Source organism: Narcine bancroftii, chromosome 7, assembly GCF_036971445.1.
Source record: "Narcine bancroftii isolate sNarBan1 chromosome 7, sNarBan1.hap1, whole genome shotgun sequence".
NCBI lineage: Eukaryota > Metazoa > Chordata > Chondrichthyes > Torpediniformes > Narcinidae > Narcine > Narcine bancroftii.
Window position 1 is genome coordinate 27,513,734 of NC_091475.1, and position 25,799 is coordinate 27,539,532.

The window sequence follows — 25,799 nt, forward strand, 5'->3', positions numbered from 1 at the left end:
TTCTTTCTGAATTGCATAGTTTGTTTACATTTCTTTATTTGTTTACATGTGTACGTTGAGTACAGTTTTTTTTGCATACCATAAGTGGTAATTCTGCCTCACCCGCAGGAAAAAGAATCTCAGGGTTGTATTTGATGTCATGTATGTACTCTGATAATAAATCTGAAATCTGACTCCCACCACCTCTCCCCACTGTACACTCCAGGCACTCTGTGTAAAAAGAAATGCCTTGTAAATCTCCTTTTAGCACTCCCTCTCTTATCTGGCATTTGATATTTCTACCCTGAGGGAAAACTTCTCTCTGATAGCTCCTCAGCCTCCAACACTCCAAACATTCCAAGTTTTCTCCAACCTCCCTTTATAGCTAATACCCTCTAATCCAGGCAATATCCTAGTGAACCTCTTTTGCATCCTCTCCAAAGTTTGCACTTCCTTCCTGCAATGCATTAACCAAAACTGCACATGCTTCAACTATCATTTCAGTACCCAAGGCAATATTCTTTGTGTACACCTCCTCCAGCAAATTGACCTCCATTTGGTGGCCGTCACCATTCCCATCTGTGTCATAAATTTTCCTTTGGTTTCCACCCAATATCAGATCTTCCTTTTGTTCTCTCCAGTAAAATAAAATGGTGGAGGACAAAAGATGTACTTTATGTAGCAAATATAAAGATACACAATCAACATACAAGGTTGTGCAGCACAACTCCAATAATCCAAAATCAGATTCTCCGAAATCCACATTTATCTGAAGTTTTTGGAGGAGAAATATAATTTATCTTATAAATGAGGATTTCTGAACCAATCAAAAATCCTCATTCATCCGAAATTCATTCACCTCCCAAAAATATTGGATGAATGAGAATTTCTGAAACAATCAAAAATCCTCATTTATCCAAATTTTTTTTGGCGCCGAACTCACTTCACAGCTTGAAAAAAAGTTATACTCCGCATGCTCATGTGGGTGTCTGAGTTGTCATTTTGATTCCGACAGAGCACTCGAGGGTTTTGCGATGGTAAAGAGGTCTGCAGATAGCACTGTGATTGTGAGTAGAATTTCAAGTTTTTGTTATTTGGTGAGTTATCGTACAGTATTTTGTTCAGGTTGTTATTTGGTGTGAATTAAACATTATTTCATGCTTTAAGAGCCTTGTTGTTTAAAAATGATTTGCTGTTGCTTCTGGGGTGTTTTTTTTTTAAATGACCAGTTATCCAAAACAAAACTGTTTACCTGACATAGGCGCGATCCTGAACATTTGGGATAATCGGAGTAAACAAAATGATCATGGAGGATAGGGCATGGAGAAGAGCATGGTCCCATAGGCAGGAAGTAATAGGTGGATAAGGGAGGGCAGGCCCACCAGCAAATAAGGGGAGAGGGGGATGGCTCTGTGAATAGAGAGGGAAGGGGTAGGAGAGCTGGAAAAAAGGGATGGGAAAGAAAAGGAGAACAGGGAGTAGGCTAGCAGAAACCAGAGGAGTTGATGTTAATGCCACCAGGTTGGAAAGTGCCCTGACAGAAATTTAGGTGTTGCTCCTCCAATTTATGGCTGGTGTGGGTTTGACAGTTCATGAGATCATTTACATACATGTCAGTACAGAAGTTGGGTGCAGAATTGAAATGGTTGGCCACTAGGAATCCCTGTCAAGGATGCGGACAGAGTGAAGGTGCTCTGCGAAGCGATCTCCCAGTCTGCAACCAGTCTCTCCGATGTAGAGAACTATTTAAATTTGTTACAGCCTTCTCTGCATTAGAGAGTCTGGACACAGACTGGGAGATCGCTTCGCTGAGTACCTTTACTCTGTCCACATTAGTGACAGGGACCTCTCAGTCACCAACCATTTCAATTCATGGTGGCCTTTTGAACATTGGAGAGACTGGATGCAGACTGGGTGATCACTTCGATGAGCATCTTCGCTCTGTCCACATCAGTGACAGGGACTTCCTAGTAGGCAACCATTTCAATTTTACACCCACTCCCACTTTGACGTGCCTGGCCGTTGACGTGCCTGGCCGTTGACGTGCCTGGCCGTTGACGTGCCTGGCCGTTGACGTGCCTGGCCGTTGACGTGCCTGGCCGTTGACGTGCCTGGCCGTTGACGTGCCTGGCCGTTGACGTGCCTGGCCGTTGACGTGCCTGGCCGTTGACGTGCCTGGCCGTTGACGTGCCTGGCCGTTGACGTGCCTGGCCGTTGACGTGCCTGGCCGTTGACGTGCCTGGCCGTTGACGTGCCTGGCCGTTGACGTGCCTGGCCGTTGACGTGCCTGGCCGTTGACGTGCCTGGCCGTTGACGTGCCTGGCCGTTGACGTGCCTGGCCGTTGACGTGCCTGGCCGTTGACGTGCCTGGCCGTTGACGTGCCTGGCCGTTGACGTGCCTGGCCGTTGACGTGCCTGGCCGTTGACGTGCCTGGCCGTTGACGTGCCTGGCCGTTGACGTGCCTGGCCGTTGACGTGCCTGGCCGTTGACGTGCCTGGCCGTTGACGTGCCTGGCCGTTGACGTGCCTGGCCGTTGACGTGCCTGGCCGTTGACGTGCCTGGCCGTTGACGTGCCTGGCCGTTGACGTGCCTGGCCGTTGACGTGCCTGGCCGTTGACGTGCCTGGCCGTTGACGTGCCTGGCCGTTGACGTGCCTGGCCGTTGACGTGCCTGGCCGTTGACGTGCCTGGCCGTTGACGTGCCTGGCCGTTGACGTGCCTGGCCGTTGACGTGCCTGGCCGTTGACGTGCCTGGCCGTTGACGTGCCTGGCCGTTGACGTGCCTGGCCGTTGACGTGCCTGGCCGTTGACGTGCCTGGCCGTTGACGTGCCTGGCCGTTGACGTGCCTGGCCGTTGACGTGCCTGGCCGTTGACGTGCCTGGCCGTTGACGTGCCTGGCCGTTGACGTGCCTGGCCGTTGACGTGCCTGGCCGTTGACGTGCCTGGCCGTTGACGTGCCTGGCCGTTGACGTGCCTGGCCGTTGACGTGCCTGGCCGTTGACGTGCCTGGCCGTTGACGTGCCTGGCCGTTGACGTGCCTGGCCGTTGACGTGCCTGGCCGTTGACGTGCCTGGCCGTTGACGTGCCTGGCCGTTGACGTGCCTGGCCGTTGACGTGCCTGGCCGTTGACGTGCCTGGCCGTTGACGTGCACTGTCAAATCAAGTCCACCTGTAAATTGGAGGAGCAACACCTAATTTTTCGTCTGGACACTCTCCAACCTAATGGCATTAACACCAACTTTTCCAATTTCTGTTAGCCTGCTCCCCGTTCTCCCTCTCTTCCCCATCTGTCTCCCTTCTTTCCTTCTCCCCTTTCCCTCTCATTGACAGAGCCACCCCTTCCCCTGTTTGATAGTGTCCCTTAGCCACCTATTGACTTGTTGCCTGTGGGACTGTGCTATCCCTGCCCCCCCCCCATTTGTTTGAGCACCTGCCTACATTTTGTCATATCTCAATGAAGAGCTCAAGCCCAAAACGTTGGTTATATATCTTTGCTATATAAAGGACACTGTTTGACCTGCTGAGTTTCTCCAGCATTGTGTTTTTACTTTAATCACAGCATCTGCAGACTTTCATGTTTTGTTTTTGTTCTCTCCATCTGTCCACCCTCTCTGCAACTTAAAATATGTTTTTAAAAATGTTTCTACATAATTATAATGTAATTTTAACACTTTTTTTCTCTCTCTCCAGATGTGGATGAGTATGTGCAACATTTTCTGTTGATTTTTAAAAGTTGCACCAACCGTTGTTTTATTTTCTAATGTAACATCTTAGTCGCATGTGATCAGATTCAGCCAAGGAGCCAGAGGGAATTGGTGGGGGAAAAAAATCCTAAAAACCACTCGTAGCAATTTCTCAATAATAAGTTGGGGAGAAAAGATTTGCCCATTCAACATGAGGCAAAGGCCAGAGCAATATTGAGAAAATAGGAGGCCATAAGTGCTGTGCCCTCTAAGTTGACAATCAGCACACCAAGGAAATGAGTGGGCACACAAAAGGTTAGGTACCTAAAATAATGTCATAATTAATAATTATGCTTACTGAAAATAATCTCTTAGCCAATTGTTTCTGTTAACTAGTTTTATATATTGGAACAACAAAGTAGTTCAAAATATAGAACAAAATGTTCCATCATACTTGTATTATATTGAAACATGGCAATACAGTTGTATTAGCCACGAGAGGTAGGCTGTGCCAAAATTATCTTGAAACAATTTCAAGTTGACATTTGCACAAGCATTCAATGCTCACATCCTTTTGTCACAGAAAAAACATTGCACAACATAAGATTTTTCCGTACACTGACCTAAAAATTAGAGGGAGCATTAGCCGTAAGCATGAGATCTATAATGCTGGTACTTGCTTAATATTCTTTCTGCTGGAAGTCCCGCTGCCCTGAGAGAGGCAGGACCACGAACTGGCGCCATCTCCTACAGGTGGCGCAGAGGCGGAGCATCGAACAGGACCAGCGCAGCCGACACATGCCGGGCGGAGCACGTGACACACAGGGGGCTCGGTGAAGTGCGCCCATCCCGCGCATGCGCAGCGCGGCGTACGGCGGCTGAGTGGGTCGATGCTTTTACGGGATTGAATTTTTTATCCCGGTGGCTGTGTTTCCATCTCGACGCCTCGCGCCCCTCCTCCACTGGATCCGGGGTTTTTGTGTGTGTGTGTGTGTGTGTTGCGAGCGGCTTGGAGCCGGATCGCTTTCACAGGACCTCGGGCCCAGGTGAGTGAGGTAACAAAGCACGACTTAACTGGGATTCGGTTCAATGCGAAGAACCGGGGCTTGGAAATTTCGACGCGGTTCCCTGGGGTGGAAGGGCAAAGAGAAGCGGGACCGCTGCGGCCTAGCGCGCAGGCTGCGGGGTTGCTCTCCACTTCCACCAGCAGGCCCCGCTGGCGTTCCCGTGCACTGTGCAGGGAGAGAGGAGAGCCTGTTCGAGCTGACGCGCCGCCCCTGGTGTCCGTATCCAGGGCGGACACCCAGCAGGCGGAGAAGCACCCCAGGGCCCGCGTTGCCACCAGTCCGGCGCTTGTATTGGTCCCGAGGAACAATGACGTTCAGTCGAGGGAATGTTTCAAATGCGATAAATCCAACAAATTCCGAGGTGCTTCGTGAGGAAACTCTTTAATCAGGAATTTGGGGAAAAGGAGGAACATCTGATGTGGGACTTGGAGGGGGGAGGGATGAAAAATCATTCTGTGGAGTTGGGGTGAGGGAAGTAAGGTCTTCCTGATTGGGAGGTGGCAGGGATGATTGATGGAGAGAAATAGAAGTATCTCCTGGATCTGGGGGTAACGAGGCAGATGGGTTATGTTCAAGTCTTCAATTGTAAGCTATGCAAGATGTTGTGGCCCACAACTTTATTGCACAGCTTATGTACATTTAATTTACTTGCTGTTCTGACATTGTGGAATTGCAATTTTGTTCTGTTACATTAGCTTTAAACATACAAATACGTTGTTCTCAAATGAAATGTTTATCAATAATGATGACTTGTGACATCAATTGGAAATTGTCCTGAATTTGAGCAATCACTGATTTTTTTTTGTGCTATGTTGCCATTAATTTTCAATTTCAGTTCTATTTACCATAATGAATTAGCATTCTGATAGTTCAATGTTTGTTCTAAAGTATTAGAATATCATGAGTGGTTTGTCAGAAGAGTTCATCCTATCAGTGCCAAACATTTGAACTTGAAGAGCCCACCCTTAGCTGAAGATGCATATTATACTTATCATTAATTCAATTTCAAAAGCAGAAATTGGCCTTGAAGAAATTAAATTTAGAAATGTGTGTTTTTTTTCAAAAACTAATGAAATATAGTAAATACTCTGCAGATCAGGCAATATCTGTGTGAAGAGGAAAAAATCAAACTTAATGTTTTGTAATTTCCATCCCCACTTGTTCTTCTAGTGTAGGTGGTCCCTCAATATTTGTGGGAAGACCTAGATTTCTCAGTTTACTCAAGAGTTGCATATAGAATTGAACACATTATAATCTTTGAAGGTTTTACAGTAGTAAATTGTGATGTGAAGTCATTGAAAACTTTACATTGTAAAGTTATAACTTTACATGGGTTTAATTTTATGGTGCTGTTTGAAATATTTTTAATTAATTTCTTGTACTGCTTTGATTTATAATGCTTACCAATTTCTTATTCAAATCTTATTTGAATATATTTCAGATTTAATACATTTAGTGAAATGCGTTTTCATGTTCACTCAGGAGCTTTGAAGAAGTTTACAAAGACATGGAAGAAGTTAGCAAAATGTGAAATGAACAGTTTTAAAATTATCTAACCCTTCTCACAACTTTGGAGTGAATTTTTATGAAACTTATTTCCAGTTAATTATTATTGCTCAAATTTGTAACCAGATATTAATCTGGCATTATGAATATCATCAAACCATCTTGTGGATTGAACATGGTAATGGATTATTAGTGCCTGATGAGCTTTCAACTTTTATTTTTCAGACTGAAAACTAATTGAAACAATCTCATAATTTGTATTTATTAAAAAGTGACTAGTGTCATAGCTATTTGAGCCTAAATATTTTCATTTTGCTTCATTCCTGTAATATTCAATGCTGGAATCTGGTAAACAAACAAGATGCTAAAAAATAATTGGGTTAGACAGCATGTGCAGTGAGAAGAAAAAAATAAAGTTAATATTTTGCGTTAGTGACCTTTCTTTAGTTAAAATAGTAATCATGCGAGATATAATTTTCTTAAGTGGTTGCTCTATCTTAAATGCATTGTTAATGGATTATGCCTAGTTTCTAAACTTGAAAGCCCCCGTTTTAAAAATGGGCAATAGTTACCAGAAACTTTAACTGCTGTATAACTTTAATTTCATCTGAATGCATCTGATTTTGGAATCAGAAATACAATTTCTAAATTTATGGTTTGTTTCAAATTTGTGGGTTGGTGTGAAGAGCTGATATTAAGTACCAGCAACACCACAAATCACAGGGGAGCTTAAGTTGAAAAACAATCTGACTTGAGATGATAGACATTTTGTGAAGTTCTTTACCTTTGGTTACTTTTGTATTGATGTCCTGCTACTGGTATACTATCACTGAATTCTTGGGAATGCTTTAAAGTGACAGGTCCAAAATTTATGATCACTGTAAACAAAGTGGACTAAGTCTTTCAGGTTATTTTGATATTATGTGAAAGAAGTAATTGATCAACCAGTTAGAATGGCAATGTATAATAAGAGGAAAACCAGACAGATTCAATCTTGACCAAACTGGGAACTTCAAAAGATGGTTCTGTTTAGAGTTGTCAACTAGGCGAGAGGTTATCAATTATAAGAGATCTGAGTAGACTGGGAAAATAGACTAATGAGTGGCAGATCAAGTTTACTATAGACAAATAATGCGTAATCAAACAAGGGTGGGAAATAATATACAGGTAATCTAAATGGCTCTGGATATAGCAGAGAGATCTGAAGTATGTGCTAAATGAAATTGATTCTAATGCCAGAGACATTGAATGGAAATGACATATAGGAGCATTGGTGTGGATGTATTAGCACTGAATTTCCTTTGGGAGCACTTTGCAATGGATATATTTAATAAGAAATGGCTTTTGTAGGGATATTGATGAAAACCTCACTAAAAACAGTAATGCAGTGTTCCACAGCAGAAGGAAAACTAATTATATGTTGGAATAAAAGTTAAATTTGGGTTACTCAATTGCATTGAGAATTTAAAAGCCTATGGAAGCTCAGAAAATTTAATCTAGCTGGCTTTTAGCTTTAGAAACCAAACTATCAAGAGAGTGAACAATGTGTTATTTTTGGTACTAAATGGAAAAGTCAAGGGAAATAATTAAGAATCTTAAAGGATGGTAAATTTAATCATAGTGTATCACATTATATATTGCATAATATGGTCTTACTTTCAATGTCAAAAATGTTATAATCGAGAAATTGGCAGAAATTTTGGAAGTTTCAAAAATATGTGTGTTCTTATGTTTTCTTACTTTTCAATTCTCTTTCTCTTTTCCTTTTTCCTTTGGGGTTAGTGTAGTGGGGGGAGGTGTTGGGATTTATACCATGTAATAGATTGGATATTAATATTTGTTATATTTTGTACTTGGATAAAATTACATGTATGGAAAACTTTTAAATAAAATTTTTAAAAATGTGTGAAATAAATTATACAAAGAGATGGTGGAAGTAAACACCAAAGAAATTTTGAGTGGGGGAATTTGGATGGGCGTTCTGTGAATCCTTAAAGTTACTACTTGTGACGCTCCTGTATTTCCAAAGCATGTTGCATTTCTAGATCAGAATTGATGCACGTGTTTATTGAGAAAATAAATAATTCCTTGAAATTGATATTATGTCTATGCAAGATTAGTTTTAATTGATAACCTTGCATAACAAAAAATATTCCAAATTAAGTTTGGTTCAAAAAAAATTCCAAAAAATTTTTTTTCAATGTGCTGCTAGATTTTCTTGTTTCATTTTATATATTATTCTTATTATTTTTAGGGTTAGTTTAAATCTTGTGAAGTTTTAATGCACCCACCAATCAGCTTCATACTTTAAGTGTAGCAGTCCAAATTTCACCAAAGCTCAGGGGTTTATCATAATTGAGCATTCTAAGTAAATTTGCATTTCTTGTATGTAGAACTTTCCAGAGAAGTGTAAACTTTTTAATAAACAATGTGATAATCTTTACAATGCATCTTGCAAATGACCAAGAAAAAATTGCTGTCTTTTTAATTAAATTTGTAAGCAATTCTTTTTTAAATTCTGATTTTTCTAAGCAGATGCTATCAAGGCAAATATTACGGTCTTAAACATTTTTCAGCTCCAAAGCTGCATAATTAGCCAAAATAAAAATATGGTCTCAATGCACAAATTTTAGTTGGAAATGAAAGTGATTTGCTTGGCTTTCATGAATGGTATTGACATTACATTTTTTTTTTAATTTATTTTTCACACTATTAACCATATTAACCAAAATACACACAAACATTTCCCTCTTGAATATACACAGTGTCATTTTCTCCCCTTTTCCCCCCTCCTTCCCTCGCTCCTTCCCAACCCCCCCTCCCTACCCACTAAACGTTCAACATATACATACAATAAACCCATAAAACAATGTCATCACACAATGAAAATAAACAAGAAAATTGTGTCATCTACTTTTACACACTGGGTCAGTTCATTTTGTCGTCTTCTCATTCTGTCATTTTAGGGGATGGAGGTCCGCGGTAGGCCCTCTCTGTTGTGTTCCATGTAAGGTTCCCAAATTTGTTTGAATACTGTGATGTTATTTTTTAAATTATATGTTATTCTTTCCAATGGAATACACTACTTTTAAAGTAAATTGTTTCATATAGTACACTCAACAGAATACTGTCTTTATAATGTGATCCTAGCATTAATGCTGAATTGAGACTTAATGCCCAAATCTACATTTATAAGGTTCTTTCTTCGCAGTATGACCAGATCAGAATTAGATGTATGTGACTGTCTTAATAATTCAAAATAGAAACTAATGCATTCAAAATTTATATAAAGTTGACCATTTGTGGAATGATGAAGGTTGAATGCACATTGATGTCATTGAAATTCAAATTATTTTCAAATCCATTCCCAAATTTGAAGTTGAACAATGAAGGTCATAATTCAATGATTCGATGCTACAGCCTGTATTTATCCAATAGGTTGACGCCCTTGTAGTATGTTTCTTACCATGGATTTAAAGAGAAGCTCCTCCAATTTAGATTCTTCGTATCTGAAACAAATTGGATTTTTTTCCTGCATATAAAAATACATTTAATGCGCTAAATGCTAACATAAGCACAGCTATTGCTTTTGTAGCATAATGTGGAATGCATTGAACTCCCATCTCAGTTAACGTGTTACAAATTAGAATGGGTAAGATTAAAGAGAATGAACTAAATGAGGTTGTTGCTAATGTAACAGGCCTTTGAATGAAATAACTTTTAGAAGGTTGGCCACCAAATTTATTTAATATTCAATCACTTGTCCAGATATGAAGAAATGAAAGATTGCATAGAAATTAATGCAGCATGCTTCCAGCTGTCTACTTAGCAGAGCAAAAGAGAAGATATTCTCATCATGAATGCTCCCTTCCGCATATCTACATCAGAATGCATTCTGTATATTGATCATGAATAATACCAATAATTTTACAAACATATAGATGTACTGTATTTGTAATTGCTCAATTGCAGTAATAGTACTGTTGTTTAATTGAGGTTTGAGTTATTTGATAACTTGATTATGTAGTAGCACATGGCGGATGTGAGATCATTTGGTCAATTTGAAGCCAGAGAACATGGCTAATGGTAGAATAGTTAACTCTTAATGGAAGGACCTTAGAATGCAAATCCATTGATCTCTCAAGATTGCTGTGCAGGATGATAAGATAGTTAAGAAGGCCTATCATGAGTCAGGGGATTGAGTTCAGGAGTCATGAGATAATATTGCTGCTCTATAAATCTCTGGTGAAACCACATGTGTTTCAGTTCTGGTCACTTCATTATAGGAAGGATGTGGAAGCTATGGAGAGAGAGCAGAGGAGATTTGCCAGGATGTTGCCCATATTAGGAAATGTCTCGTGAGGCAAAGTTAGCATCGTTTGAGCTTTTCTCTTCAGATTGAAAGACAACTTTGTAGAAATCCACAAGATTATGAGAGGCATAAATAAGGTAGACAGCCAGCACCTTTTTCCCAGGGCAAGACATCAAAGGATATCTACAAAGTGGAAGGAAGGAAAGTTTAGGGAGACTTCAGGGGTAAGCCTTTTAGAGTTGTGGATGTCTGAAATGTATTGCTAGGGGTGGTGGTGTTGGGTGGATGGAACAATAGGGCATTTAATAGGGATGTAGATGAAAGAAAAATAGAGTAATGAGGAAGGAGGATTTAGTGTTTTTGAGTAGGTATATATAGGTTGCAGTAACATTGTGGACAGACAGAAGGAACTATACTGTGCTGTAATGTTCTTTATGGGTGCTGTTATAATCATTGCTGTTGGTAGAATCTTGCACCAAGCAGATTGGATAGCTTTGCTCTTTCCTAAGATCAGAAGAACAGCAACTTGCATTGGTTATGACTGATCATATTATAAAGTTGGGTATTGGCGTAAATTTGGAACCAGAGGTGAAATGTAGGAGTGGACAATTCATTGCAGGAAACCTTCAGTGCTGTGGTTATCAACCTTTTACTTTCTACTCAAATGCCACTTTAAGTATTCCTTATGCCATCTGTGATTAGTAAGTGATTGCTTAGGGTGGTATGTGGGTGGAAAGAAAAAGTTTGAAAACCACTTTTAATTGTACCTAATTGACTGGTTATGTGCACGGTTTCATAGCTCCAAAGGAAATGGGCCAATGACAATTTTTCTCAAGCAAAATATTTTAGTAACAATTGGGTCTTGAGCAGTGATTTTCAGTCTTCCCTTTCCACTCACGTACCACCTTAAGCAATCCCTTTCTAATCACGGAGCACCGATGGCATAGGAATTACTTAGTAATATGTGAGTGGAAAGAAAAAGGTTGAGAATTGCTGCTTCAGTGGATGACTATGTAGATGAGAATAAAACCAGGACTGTATGAAATTGGGAATAGCTTCACCAGAAATATTTCAGAAGTTCAAGAACACAGCTTGCTACCAATTTGTGGGTGATTAGAGATGGGTCATAAATGAAAATGCTGGCCTGCCAGCAATACTATGATTCTTGAACATGCTTTTTAAAAAATATGCACCACTCCCAGAAGATAGCAGGAAAAATTGTTTAAAATTAGGAGCTCAGAATTGGGAGCTGGGATTCTATACTTGTGAACCAAAATGTGCATATGGGCTGTTAACACTTTGTGTTGGTGAGAATACAAGGAGGGATCGATACCATTAGTTAGACTGTTTGTAAATGTACTGTATGTAATTTGGGAACCATATTACAGGAAAGATGGATTGGTATGTAGGAGATTTGAGGATAATGCCAGAACTAGAAAACTAGACTTAAGAGATTGGATAAAGTATTGTGTTTGTTTGTTTTTGGAGTGAAAGAGCCTGAGTTAGAACTGGAAATAGAAGTTGGTCTTTATCCTGGGTAGAAATGACAGATACTAGAGGTATACATTTAAGGTGGGAGGGGGACATTTCAGTTGCAGGAACTTTCATAGAATGAAGTATCGTGTACAAGCAGATAGAATGTTTAATTTCCCATCGTGATCACAGAAATTGTGGGCTGATGGGCCTGTTTTTGTGCTGCTTTATGTTCTTAGTACATTGTGGTTGATGTTGCATGCATTGCAACTCTGTCATGGTTTAAAACTGCTTAAATAATTCCACTGATTTCCCAAACACATTTTGAGCTCCACTGGAGTCAATTTTAAGTGTTTTAAATTATTTTCTGTATGGTGTCAAATTTTCATTTTAATATTCACCAAAAAATCTGTGCATTCATGGAAGCCCAAATGTTCATCTATCATACTTATTCCTTTGATTAGTGAATTTTCGAGCTAGAAGGTGAAGAACTGCCATGCTGGAAGTGATAGTGTAAATGTGTTCTTCTCCAGTGACTATGTAAAATCAACATTTAATGGTATCAACTGTTGAAGAATTGAATCTTGTCAAGCATGCTTGTACACCATAGTGTGCATATGTGGGCTATTGGCATATTTTGTTGGTGGTGATGCTGTGGTTTCTTGTTTACATATGGTCAGGGAATATTTCCTATTGTGCTTTTTGGGTGTTTTTATTGAATAGCCAAGTGTGAAGCTTTGATTTCCAAAATTAATCTGGTGGTTTCCTTTTTCTATTTGGAAGAATATATGTTAATATTAAATATTTGTCAGTGGGTCACCTTCAGTGCACTAATTATGAAGTGAGTTGATATCTCTATTTATGAGGTGAGTTGGTATCTCTATTTGCGCTGCAGGGAAACTTATTTGTGTTTTACTACTGCAGGTTAATGTTTCTTCACAAGAGGCCCCCGATTTGCTTCCAAAATAGACCAGTTAAAGAGCCATGCTGCCAGCCTGTTGACCATCTCATCTGGCCTGGACAAGAACATTCACAAACCCCTGTTTGGCCCCCAGAAAGCCAGAACAAAATCCATTAACTGTTGGAAATCCGCCTACCTCCCCATCAGCAAACAATCTGCAACAATGGACACAGAATCCACATACTCTGGATATTCCTACTATTCAGGCCGCTCCAAGAGTTCTCACAGACATGGGTATGTAAGGTTTCTTTTAGAGTAGCTTAGTGGTGTCAATATAATTAGGCTTCCATTGTATTAAGGGAGACCTTTTATAAACATATCTGGAAAGGAGGAAAAGGAAACTCTTTGTATCCTATTTTACGAAACTAGAGCATTCCTATGAAACCTGTTGTAAGCCAAAATGGCATAAAGCAAAAACCCATTCAAATCCTTTTGTAAAAGGGAGCACAGGTTTCTTCATAAAAGCAAATTTTTATAAAGCAAGTATCATAAAACAGGTATACCTGTACTGACCTGTTTTCATTCATCAATAAATTATTCTGTTTCAAAGGAAATTTGCACCCAGTTAAAATCATTTTGGCCTTCTGAACATTTAAGTTTATTTTAAAAGCATGATGGGAAGAAATTCTTGTAGAGACTCAATTTAAAAAAAAAACTAAAAAAAAAACCTAATATTAGATTATCAGAGCCACTTGTATCACTTTTTCATAAAAAAGAAAGAACACATGGCTCTTTAACACATCAAGCAGTCATTCTGCACCCTTTGGAGATGCTTCACTTAACAACAAAGGAAAGTGATTTCCTGTAACATTTTGATTTAGTACATAACTGTTGCCTTATCTGCCATGCTCAGTGCAAACCACACTCTCACCTTCATTTTGTTACATAGTGAGCATATGCCATCCAGATAAATAAACCACATGTATTTCTATTGACAGGTGCGGTGTATTACTTTGTATAACAACATACTAGCATGTTAAATTGGCTACCTTTGACCATGCTCACTTTAGTCCCACCATTCTTTAGATAGTTAATAGACAAAACCATTTCCAATATCCATTGCATTGTCCTTTAGAAATGCAATGCAAAGTAAAGCATTCCAAATGGCACAACAAATTGGATCATAATCCTATGATGGTAGAATTATGGTGCAGCCCATATTTGACTTTGTCAAGAATTAAAATTGTCCATTGAGAGGAAGGGAGAGTTGAAATGAAGTAAGAAAGTACCATTTCAGCACTCTTAAAGCAGCATTTGAAGAGAGCATGAAGTAAATTGTCTCTGTTCCACTGGAATCTGTAGGGAGAACTGGAAAATATAAAAAAACACAGTTATCCAACAGAGCTAATCTCTTATAAAACTAATCTTGTCCATCTATTGATATGTTTTGTTTCTTTCCTGCACCCTTTGATCTAATCCAATTACTTAAAGTTTTCATTTCTTTATTTTCTAATCTTGTTTACAAATTCTGTTGTTACATTTATCTCTGTCAATGTATCTAATTGTAAACTTTATTGATCATTTGAGTGCATGTAGTTTTTACCACTTAAAATAATGACTACAAATTTTAAAAGAGATTATTTTGAGTGTCAGTGGCTGGAATTCATTTTGTTGCAATAAAATGAGTGATGAGCTTAATATCTGAGCATATTGAAACTAAGCATGTTAAAATATCAGATTGGAAGAGCACATTTATCATTTTAGCATAGTCAATGTTGAATTGTGGTATATTGATATAAATTGTGACAGTAATTAGTATGAGAGCATAAATTCCTGTGTTTGCTTGTTTCAGCGAAAGGAGCCGGGATCGGCAGAAATCCAGAAACAAAGATGGCAGTCGGTCTGAGAAATCCGTCACCATCCAAACACCTCCGGCAGAGCCACTGCTGAGCAATGAGTCAACCCGTGGAGATGAGACAGTGCAGGTGAGGGCCTGGATGTGCACATTTCAAAGTGATGACTGTGCATATGATCACGACTGTTAAATTTCAAAGATTTTGATGGGGGTATATTTTTAATATAAAGTAAGTTGTATTCATCTAGGCATCAGGATGGCATTAGTTACTATGTGAGGTGTATTTTGAATTCTCTGTGAAATAGTCCATCAATCTCCTCTATTGATAGGTATTCAAGTATTAATATTTGAAGTTGACTTGCCACTTCCCCTGAAATTTCTCCTTTTTCCCCATTTTTGAGGAACACCGAGGGCAAATATTTCCCAAACTTTCAGTAACTGAATAATAGTAAAAGCACATTTTCAGGCACGTATGGGAGCTGTGCAAATTTTCAGCATCCTATTTTGTGAATAAATATCTTGTGATCTCTTTTATAATCACTTTTATCATAATCATAAAATGTGTGGCTCAGAATTCGTTTGGGAGCCAATTCCGAGATTCCTTGACGTTGGTTATTTTGCAAAATTCATTATGAATTTGAATGTTCTTTCCCACTGAGGTTCCACCACATCAACCCTCCTCCGAAATCAGACTGTGCAATAGGACACTGAAACTTCACAACTTTGTTACAATATTTTCTGTCTTTTAAATATCTGAATTGTTTTGGAGTGTGCATCACTTTTTAAAGTTCAAAGGTTCATTTTATTGTCACAATAATACATTAAAAATGTAATATACATGATACAGTATCCAAAACGCTTGGGACCAGACGTTTTTTTGGATTATTTTTGGTTTTTTGGAACAGTGGAACTAAGCAGCCCAGTAACATCAGCAGAATATCTATATCAGCAGTTAAACAACGGCAGGCTTTTTTTTTTTTTTTTTAATTTTTTATTTTTCACACCATTGAGCAATGACATGATGCCTCGAGTGGAAAATTCACATGAAATAATATAATCATATAACAATTACAGTGTGGAAACAGGCCATCTCAGCCTCTCTAGTCCATACCGATTTAAGTGAACTCCTCTTGTCCCACTTATCTGCACTCTGCCCATAACCCTCCAATCCTCTCACATCCATGCACCTATCCAACTTTTTCTTAAATGACAAAATTGACCTTGCTGCAACCACCTCTTCCAGAAGGTCATTCCACTCAGCCACCACTCTCTGAGTGAAGAAGCTCCCTCTCATGTTACTTCTAAATTTTTTCCCCCAACCCTTAACTTATGCCCCCTCGTTCCAATTTCACCTGCCCTCGAGGGGAAGAGTCTATTCACATCTACTCTATCAATCCCCTCATAATTTTAAATACCTCTATCAAATCCCCCCCTCAATCTTCTACGCTCCAGTCTAATCAATCTTTCTTTCTATTCTAGATACTGCAATCCAGGCAACATTTTAGTAAATCTTATCTGCACCCTCTCTACCTTATTGATAACTTTCCTATAATTTGGGGAACTGTATTTCAAAATTTGGCTCACCAATGCCTTGAATAGTCTCAACATTACTTCCCAACACCTATGTTCTATGCTTTGATTTGTAAAGACCATCATACCAAAAGCCTTCTTTACCTCTCTATCCATGAGATTCCACTTTCAAAGAACAATGAACTGTTATTCCAAGATCTCTCTGTTCCTTCACATTCCTCAATGCTCTCTCCTTCACTGCATATGTCCTGTTTTGATTATTCTTCCCAAAATGATGCACTTCACACTTATTGGTATTAAACTCCATCTGCCATCTTTCAGCCCTCTCTTCTAAGTGTCCAAATCCTTCTGCAGTCTCTGAAACCTTTCTTCACTATCCACAACTTCCCTTATTTTTGTATCGTCTGCATATTTACTAACCCAATTCACCACTTCATCATCCAAATCATTAATGTAAATGACAAACAACATTGGACCTACTAAATGACAAACAACAATGGACCCAACACCGATCCCTGAGGTACATCACTCGTCACCAGCCTCCATCCTGACAGTTATCCACCATGACACTCTGGAATCTACCTTCCAGCCACCGTTGAACCCATCTGACTATCTCAACATTAATACCTAGCGCCTGAACCTTCCTTACTAACCTTCCTTACTAACCTTCCTTACTAACCTTCCTTACTAACCTTCCTTACTAACCTTCCTTACTAACCTTCCTTACTAACCTTCCTTACTAACCTTCCACGTGGAACCTTATCGAAAGCCTTACTGAAATCCATATAGAGTACATCTACTGCTCTACCGTCATCAACCTTCCTAGTCACCACTTCAAAAAATTCAACAAGATTTGTCAAACATGACCTTCCCCACACAAACCCAAGATGGGTGTCCCTGATCAGTCTCTGCCCCTTTATAAAAATACTTTCCATTAGTTTACCGACCACCAACATCAAACGTATTGCCCTATGATTGCTGTGCATACACCTGGAGCCCTTTTTAAACAGAAGAACCAGGTTTGCGATCCACCAATCCGACGGCACCATTCCCGTCTCTAGTGACTTTTGAAAAGTCACTGTCAGAGCCTCCACTATTTCCTCCCTGACTTCTCTCAAGTCCTGGGGAAAATCCCGTTGGGATCCAGAGACCTATCCACTTTTATGTGCCTCAAAAATACCATCACCCCCACTTTCCTAATCCCTATATTTTCCATAATCACCCTTTTTGCTTCTCATCCTACATTATTCCACATCCTTTTCCCTAGTGAATATCAAAGAGAAGAACTCGTTCAATATCTCTCCCATCTCATTTGGCTCCACACATAGACACTTTGATTCTCTAAGGAACCAATTTTATCCTTCACTTTCCTTTTGCTATTTACATATTTGTAAAAATCCTTCGGATTTACTTTCACCCTGTTAGCTATCTTTGGCTTGGCTTCGCGGACGAAGATTTATGGAGGGGGTAAATGTCCACGTCAGCTGCAGGCTCGTTTGTGGCTGACAAGTCCGATGCGGGACAGGCAGACACGGTTGCAGGGGAAAATTAGTTCGGTGTTAGGTTTTTCCTCCTTTGCCTTTTGTCAGTGAGGTGGGCTCTGTGGTATTTTTCAAAGGAGGTTACTGCCCGCCGAACTGTGAGGCGCCAAGATGCACGGTTTGAGGCGTTATCAGCCCACTGGCGGTGGTCAATGTGGCAGGCACCAAGAGATTTCTTTAGGCAGTCCTTGTACTGCCATCTCATATCTTTACACTTTCCTAAATTCTTTCTTAAGCTTTTTACAATCCATATATTTTCCAAGCATCTCGTTTATACTTAGTTTCTTGTATTTAATTTAGGCTTCCCTTTTAATTCAAATCAACTTTCTAATCTCCCTCAAAAACTACGGGACTCTCAAACCTTTGGCTCTGCCTTTTATCCTAACAGGAACATAAAGATTCTGCACTCTCAAAATCTCACCTTTAAATGCCCCCCAATTCTCCTCTACCCCCTTCCCATAAAACAAATAAGCCCAAATCACTTCTTGTAAATTCCTTCTCATTTCTTTAAATTTGGCTTTCCCCCACTCAAAAACCTTAATCTTTGGACCAGACCTATCCCTTTCCATAATTATATTAAAACTAATAGTACCATGATCACTGGATCCAAAGTGCTCTCCAATACACCTCAGTCACCTGCTGTATCTCATTCCCCAACATTAGATCCAACACTGCCCCTTTTCTAGTGGGCATCTCAACGTATTGCTGCAAAAAACTATCCTGCACACACATTTTACAAATTCTAATCCATTCAGCCCCTTCACAGAATATTTCCCAATCTATATTAGGAAAATTAAAATCCCCCACTAACACAACCCTGTGCTTATTACAAATCTCTGCTATTTCCTTACACATTTGCTCCTCTATTTCTTGCTGCCCACTAATGTTTAATACTTACCAAAAAATCTTTATTTCTGATTACAAAAGATTAATGCGGCACCAAGCACTAGTTTCGGCAACAGCTTGACTTTGTTCTATAGATAAACATAAACGGTTCCTCTTTTTCTTATCACTGTCATCCATAGTGGTATCTGCAGACCTTTTTGCCATTTTCAACTATATCTTTGTACACTAGAGCTCTGTTATCAAAATGGCGCCAATGCAGTGTCAGAGCCCCACGTGGGCAAGTCAGGTGGTGAATTTCCTTCAACTTGTGATGTCATGTTGGCGCTTAAAAAAACTGGTTTTTGGATCTTTTCAGATCTTCAGTTACAGGGTACTCAATTTGTATACTTCAACTTTTTTCTGCCATTAGGCAGACTTTATCACAGAACCATAGAACAATGCAACACAGAAACAGGACCCTTTGGCCCTTCTGGTCTGCTGAACTGTTTCTTTGCCTCGTCCCACTGACCTGCAACTAGTCCATTGCCTTTCATACCTCTACCATCCAGATAACTGTCCAAATTCTTCTTAAATGTTAAAATTGAGCATTAGGCAACTTGTTCTACACTCCTGTGGAGCTGACCACAGCCAAGAAGGACACAGCCACCGCGTTGCATGTCATTAATGACTGTTTTATTCAAATTCCGTGCGCGCCCCTTTAAGGGCAGTGTGAGCTCAGTCACCATGTGCGTGGTGATGTCATAATCGCTGCCCCAGGCGTGCGGTGGGCAGGAGACTTGAGGCAGGGGGAAACCCTGACAGCGCCATCTTCCCATGGCTGCCCCACCACTTGGCGTTACACGCAGGGCCGGTTCGCCAAGAGAAACAGCGCCACCACACAACCCCCCCCCCCCCGAACCTTCTGGGCTTGGCATGCAGCAGATGGCCCTGCGTGGAGATATGGTGGTATACCCCATGCTGGGGTAAGGTGGCACTGAATTGTGGTTGTAGGATGGCGGGGAACTCATGGAGTATGCTCAAATACTCGTCCCTGGAAGTGCCGATAGCGTTGATCTCTGGCTTACAGGCGTCCAGGCGCACTGAATGGAAGGTGCGAGTGTTGACCAACCTACTGCCCTTCATGTCGACCAACAGTCCATGTGCCCTCAGGAAGTCGGCACCCAACAACGCAGTACCCACTGAGGCCAACACAAATTTCCAGTGGAATTTCTCTTTCCCGATCTGGATCTGCGACCTGCGGGTACCCAAGGTCTTGATGACGGAATTGTTGGCTGCCCGCAGGGTGGGACCACGAGATTAGGTGCGTGTCTCGAGGGTGGTGGACACTGGCGGGTGGACTTGTCGGTAACGTGAAGGAGGCTGTTCAAGTAGCCAGCTGTCACAGCCATCAACAGCAGCTGGCTGGGTTGTTTCCCCTGGTAGTCACACAGTTGTCGGCACCTAAGAACTTCTGCTCCCCAGCACTGATGATAAAAGCAACAGATGGAATGGTGATCCTCTGGCTTGTGCTTGGGGGAGTGTTGCAGCCGGCTGGCTCTTGGCTGTGCAACCTGACTGAGGGCTGCTTCATTCTTCCTCTTGGTGTGCCAGATGGTGTCCGCTCAGGCTGCGATTTGGCGTGGATCCGTGAAGTCCTCATCCGGCAGAAGTAGTTGGATGTCCTCAGGCATCTGCTGGAGGAAGATCTGACGGAATAGGAAACAAGGTTTGTGATCCTTCACCAGCACCTCGTCCATGAGAGCTGATGGTGTGCGGTCCCCAAGTCCGTCAAGGTGTAGGAGCCTGGAGGCACGCTACTGAGGGGAGAGCCCGAAGGTGCCTTGGAGCAGATTCTTGAGGACAGGATATTTACCCTCGGCTGGTGGGTTGTATATTAGATCATCCACGCTGGCTGCAGTTTCTTCGTCCAGCACGCTCACCACATGGTAGAACATCGTGGCATCTGCTGAAATGTTCCTCAGTTGAAATTGTGCCTCCACCTGTCCGAACCACATACACTGGCGGTGGGTCTAGAAGGGGGGCAGTTTGATGGCAATAGCGTTGATCTCTGCCGGATCCATGTTCTTGAGACCAAAGAGGCGTCTGGGCTCAACGGGGTCACCAATGTGGAGCTGGCCACAGCCAAGAAGGACACAGCCACCACATTGAATGTCATTAATGACTGTTTTATTCCAATTCAGCGCGCGCCCCTTTAAGGGCAGCATGTGCTCAGTCACCTCATGCATGGTGACGTCATAATCGCTGCCCTAGGCGCGCGCTGGGCAGGAGACTTGAGGCAGGGAGAAACCCTGACAGTGCCATTTTCCTATGGCTGCCCTGTCACGTGGCATTACACATGGGGCCGGTTCGCAACGAGAGAGTGCACCGCCACATTCCCATCATTGTGTCAAGATGTTTCCCCTAAACTTTCCCCCCCCCCCCCCCTTTCACCCTTAACCCATGTCCTCTGATCTCACCTACCCTGTGGAAAAAGCCTACCTACATTTACTCTGTCTAATCCCCCCTTATAATTTTAAATACCTCTATCAAATCTTCCTTATTCTTTAATTCTCCAGGGAAAAAGTCCTATCTGGTTAACCTTTCCTGTCACTTGGTTCCTGAAGTCCAGACAACAACCTAGTGAATATTTTCTGCACTCGTTCCATCTTATTGATCTCTTTCCTGCAGTTAGGTGACCAAAATTGCACACAATACTCTAAATTTGGCCTCATCAATGTTTTGTATAACTTTACTATGACATCCCAATATAGATGACAAACAACAATGGTTCCAGCACTGTTCTCTGAAGCACACTGCTAGTCACAGGCCTCCAGTCTGAAAACCAATCATTCACCACTGCACTCTGGCTTCTCCTGTCCAGCCATGGTCGAATCCAATTCACTATTTTCATGAATACTTAGCATCTGAACCTTCATGTGGGACCTTGTCCAAGGCCTTACTAAAGAAAGTCCATGTAGAAAACAGCCTTTCCTTTGTCAACTTTTCCTGGTAACCTCCTCAAAAAAACTACAAGATTGATGAAACATGACCTACTATGCACAAAGCCATGTTGACTATCTAAATAATTGTATATCCGATCTTTGAGATTACCTTCCAATAATTTACCTACTACTGATGGCAGGCTCACACCATATAATTTCCATGGATAGTTTTGGAGCCTTTTTTTTAAAACAACAAAACAAAGTGAGCTACCCTCCAATCCTCCAGCCCCACACTGGTGACTAATAACATTTTAAATATTTCCGCCAGACCCCCTGCAATTTCTACACTAGCCTCCCTCAAGGTCTGAGAGAATATCTTGTCAGGCCCTGGGAACTTATCCATCTTTATTTGCTTTCAGGCAGCAAACACTTCCTCCTCTTTAATCAATATATTTTCCTTACTTTCCATGACTCTGTGCTTATTTCCTGAGTGAACACTGATGGGGGGGAAAAACATTTAAGATCTCCCCCATCTCTTTTGGTTCATACAAAGCTGACCACTCTGATCTTCGAGGGGTCCAATTTATCCCGTGCTATCCCTTTCACTCTTAAAATACTTGTTTAAAAAAAAATTACAGGATTTTCCTTGGCCTTCCTGATTTCTTTCTTAAGGTTTTTTTCTTTTTTTTTTGTACTCCTCAAGTACAGGTTTCCCCCGCTCTCCAAATGTAGAGCGTCCCTGTGAACCCTTTTGAAAACTGAAATGGCATAAAGCGAAGAAGCAATTACCATTAATTTGAGAACATTTTTTGAGTGTTCCCAGACCCAAAATATAACCATTACTGGATGCTGACTGAAAGAGACCACTTTGCTACTAGCAGAGCCAATAGTAACTTTGGCAACTTTCAAGATTCTTTCTCCCTGTGTGTAAATAGTACAAATGGTGGTACGGGCAGGTTCAATGCACGTACAATGTCTTCGTTTCGTTCACAACGATCGAAATGCTTAATTACGTCCAGTTTTTTGCTAAGTGTAACATCCTTAAGAGCAATTTTAGGCTTTTCTGATGCCCCAGGATACGCCTTGGGGTAAGAACTACACCATGAACAAGTTGCAGAGAGATTAAATGTAATAAATACATTAGAAATATGTTTTGAAGAGAGGTTGTAACCAAATGATGCTATATATACTCATGCTCTGGAGGATTACATACTGGAATGTGTATTTCCCTAATAAATACTGTATGTGATTGAAGTGAGTATAATTTACCTGGTGAATTGGCTATAATTTTGTTTTAAGCTTGTGCTATCGTTTTAAATGTTTTTAAAAACTGATTTCTGAGATGGTGAGAAATGTGATAATGTAGAGCAGAAAAAATAAATTATTGCATCCTGGTCTCGAATCTGGTAATGTCTGTAAGGAGTCCGTGCATTCTCCCCATCTCCACATGGGTTTCCTCCTGGTCCAATGGTTTCCTCCCACCTTTCAAAACTTATGGAGGTTGTAGGTTAATTGGGGTATTGGGGCAGAATGGGCCTATGGAACAGAAGGGCCTGTTACGATGCTGTTAAAAAAAATTTTAAAAACCGAACACTGGAAGAATTCAACTGGTCAAGCAGTGTCTCCTGAGGCATAAGCATTCTGTCTCTTCTTTCAGAAAATAACCACTTCGTTGTAATGGGAGATTGCAATCTTCTTAATTCAATGCTGTGTGCGTGCTGCTTTTCAAAGTTGTTTAAGATTTGCCAAACTTGCTCCCTTAATATTGTTCTATTGCAATATTAGCAGTTTGATATAAATTTGGACAGTCTGGTGTATATTTGATCATTTTGGTGCAGGTTAAAAACAATAAACTGAGTTTATCGTGATTTTTGGATGCAGATTTCTATAATTTGTTTCTCATGTGGAATTCTAATCAATGCATGTTACCTTGCAGGATGATAACTGGGGTGAAACCACAACAGCCATCACAGGGACTTCAGAGCACAGCATATCACAGGAAGACATTGCAAGGATCACAAAGGATGTGGATGACAGTGGGCTTGACTGTACTCGACATTTGGGGATAGCCATTGCTGCTGTGCTTGGAGTGTTGGTCTTTTTATCTCCCATTGCCTTTATGGTATTGCCTCAAGTACTGTGGCGGGAAAATCTTGACCCATGTGGTACTGTATGTGAAGGGTTATTCATCTCTGTCGCCTTCAAGCTGCTCATCCTACTCATTGGAACCTGGGCACTCTTCTTCCGCAAACCAAAGGCACAGATGCCACGAGTCTTTGTGTTCCGGGCACTTCTGATGGTGCTGATCTTTGTGTTTGTGGTTTCCTATTGGCTATTTTATGGTGTACGTATTCTGGATTCGAGAGATCCGAATTATCAGGGAATTGTTCAGTATGCAGTCTCACTGGTAGATGCCCTCTTGTTTATCCACTACCTGGCGATCGTGCTACTGGAACTGCGTCAACTACAGCCCATGTTCACTGTGAAAGTGACCCGGTCAACTGATGGTGAATCACATTTTTACAGTGTGGGCCTTCTGAGGTATGTAACATCAATGGAAAATGGGGCAAAAAGTTTCTTCACTTTTGTTGCTGGGAGTTTTTTTCCTTTATTTATTATTTCCTCCTGTTGTGCTTGCTGACTTATTCTGAACATGTCCTCCCTTCTGTCTTTTAAGAGAAGGTTAGATATGTACATGGAGGTGAGAGGGTTGGAGGGTTATGGGTGGAGAGCGGAAGGGTCGAGCTAGTGGAGTTGTTCAAATGAACCGGTGCGGACTCGAAGGGCCGACATGGCCTGTTTCCACGCCGTAAATGGTTATATGGTATGGTTAAATAAGGCTGGAGCTCCGGCTAAAGTTAAAACTCTTCAAGATAAAATTAGTATTCTACAACTCACAGTTCAATGTGTAAATTAGCATTGAACCTGGTTTTGAAATTGGTTGCTCGCCATAAATATTGGGAATTAATACTCCTTTAGCATCCAAATAAGCCGTGCATAATAATGTTATCAGTGAGACGTAGCACATCTGTGACTTTTGTAATGACTAGAAAAGAAAAAGGAAAAAGTAAAGCTTGTATTCTGTAGAATCCATGCAATTGCCATGAATGGATGAAATATTTGCCTTGCTGCAAAAAGCATAAAATTCTTACTATTTACATAAAACAGTTCTTTTACAAAGCACTATTTTGACTCTATGAATGATGTAGGCCATAATAATTTTCATGTTGACAGTAGAATGCCAGTACTAATTACTTGTACTAAATCTCAAGATTCTTGTTCAAATTACTGTAAAGTTGCCAATTTTCAGTTGCTAATTGCTGGTTTTTACATACCGGTAATTGTCTTGGAGTTAAGGATTCATGAGACGGCATTGTCTTCTATTTGTAATCAGCAGACATGAATTACTAATTGAAAGTGTTGTTTTTTAATTATAATGATTTAGTGACATTTGCTGACTGAGTCAATCATAGGTTATCCACCAAAATAATTAAAGGAGAGATTATCTAATCCACACAATTATCTTTTTCATTCTCTTTCACTGAACTAAAGAGAAGTACCATCTATGACAGAGGTGGAATCTGAATCCATCTTTGATTTAATGAAATGGGAATATCGGCAAACTAATAGAAACATGTTTTTTTCCCCATTTTTTTCTTCTGTGGTTGTATTTTTTTCCAGTGAGTAATGTCGATATTTTTCTTTTAACTGCAGTTTACCATTGATATATAAAGTGCAGAGAATGTTGAATTAAATTAAATCTCGTAGGTTAGATTTAAAAGACAGAAGATGTTACAAAGATCATAGTCATTTTCATGGTACCAAATAGCATTCTTTATTTTTAATTGCAATTGGCTAATGGGGTGAATTTTATTTCATTTCTCAAATGTTTCTTTAGTACTGTCCACAACATCAAAGCTATTCATTAGCTATCTGTTCTTTTGTCCAACTTGTATCTTCAGCTTTTAATGAATTTAAAAACAAAAGAAATGGGTAGCAGAATGAGGCTTGCTCTACCAATCACTGAGATATTGGCCAATCTTTTTCCAACACTGTCTTTATACCCTTTGATTCCTTTGTCCAAAATTCGATTTTGAATGAAATCAATGATAGCGCTACCTGAGCCCACCAGAGAGAGTACTATAAAGGTTCACCAAGTTGTTGATGGAGAAAAATTATCTGAC

At 40.6% G+C, this 25,799-nt stretch overlaps 1 protein-coding gene and 1 long non-coding RNA gene across 6 annotated transcripts in view; one reads left to right on the forward strand and one right to left on the reverse strand.

Moving 5' to 3' along the window:
- Positions 1–4,463, reverse strand: part of LOC138738652 (uncharacterized) — a 43,786-nt gene extending 39,323 nt beyond the window's left edge. The window contains exon 1 of the long non-coding RNA XR_011341653.1: positions 4,287–4,463. This is a non-coding gene — a long non-coding RNA (uncharacterized lncRNA). The remainder of the gene's footprint in view (positions 1–4,286) is intronic.
- LOC138738644 (vang-like protein 1) overlaps positions 4,443–25,799 on the forward strand; it is a 37,817-nt gene continuing 16,460 nt past the window's right edge. The window contains exons 1-5 of one of the 5 annotated variants that reach the window (XM_069889259.1): positions 4,443–4,709; positions 6,172–6,414; positions 12,946–13,216; positions 14,775–14,907; positions 23,552–24,156. In XM_069889259.1, coding sequence (XP_069745360.1) covers positions 13,146–13,216; positions 14,775–14,907; positions 23,552–24,156 — 809 coding nt within the window. In that variant the 5' untranslated portion in view covers positions 4,443–4,709; positions 6,172–6,414; positions 12,946–13,145. Of the gene's footprint in view, positions 4,719–4,871; positions 5,092–6,171; positions 6,415–12,945; positions 13,217–14,774; positions 14,908–23,551; positions 24,157–25,799 lie in introns of those variants that run through there. The other 4 variants (XM_069889260.1, XM_069889261.1, XM_069889258.1 and 1 more) reach the window with 4 other exon arrangements.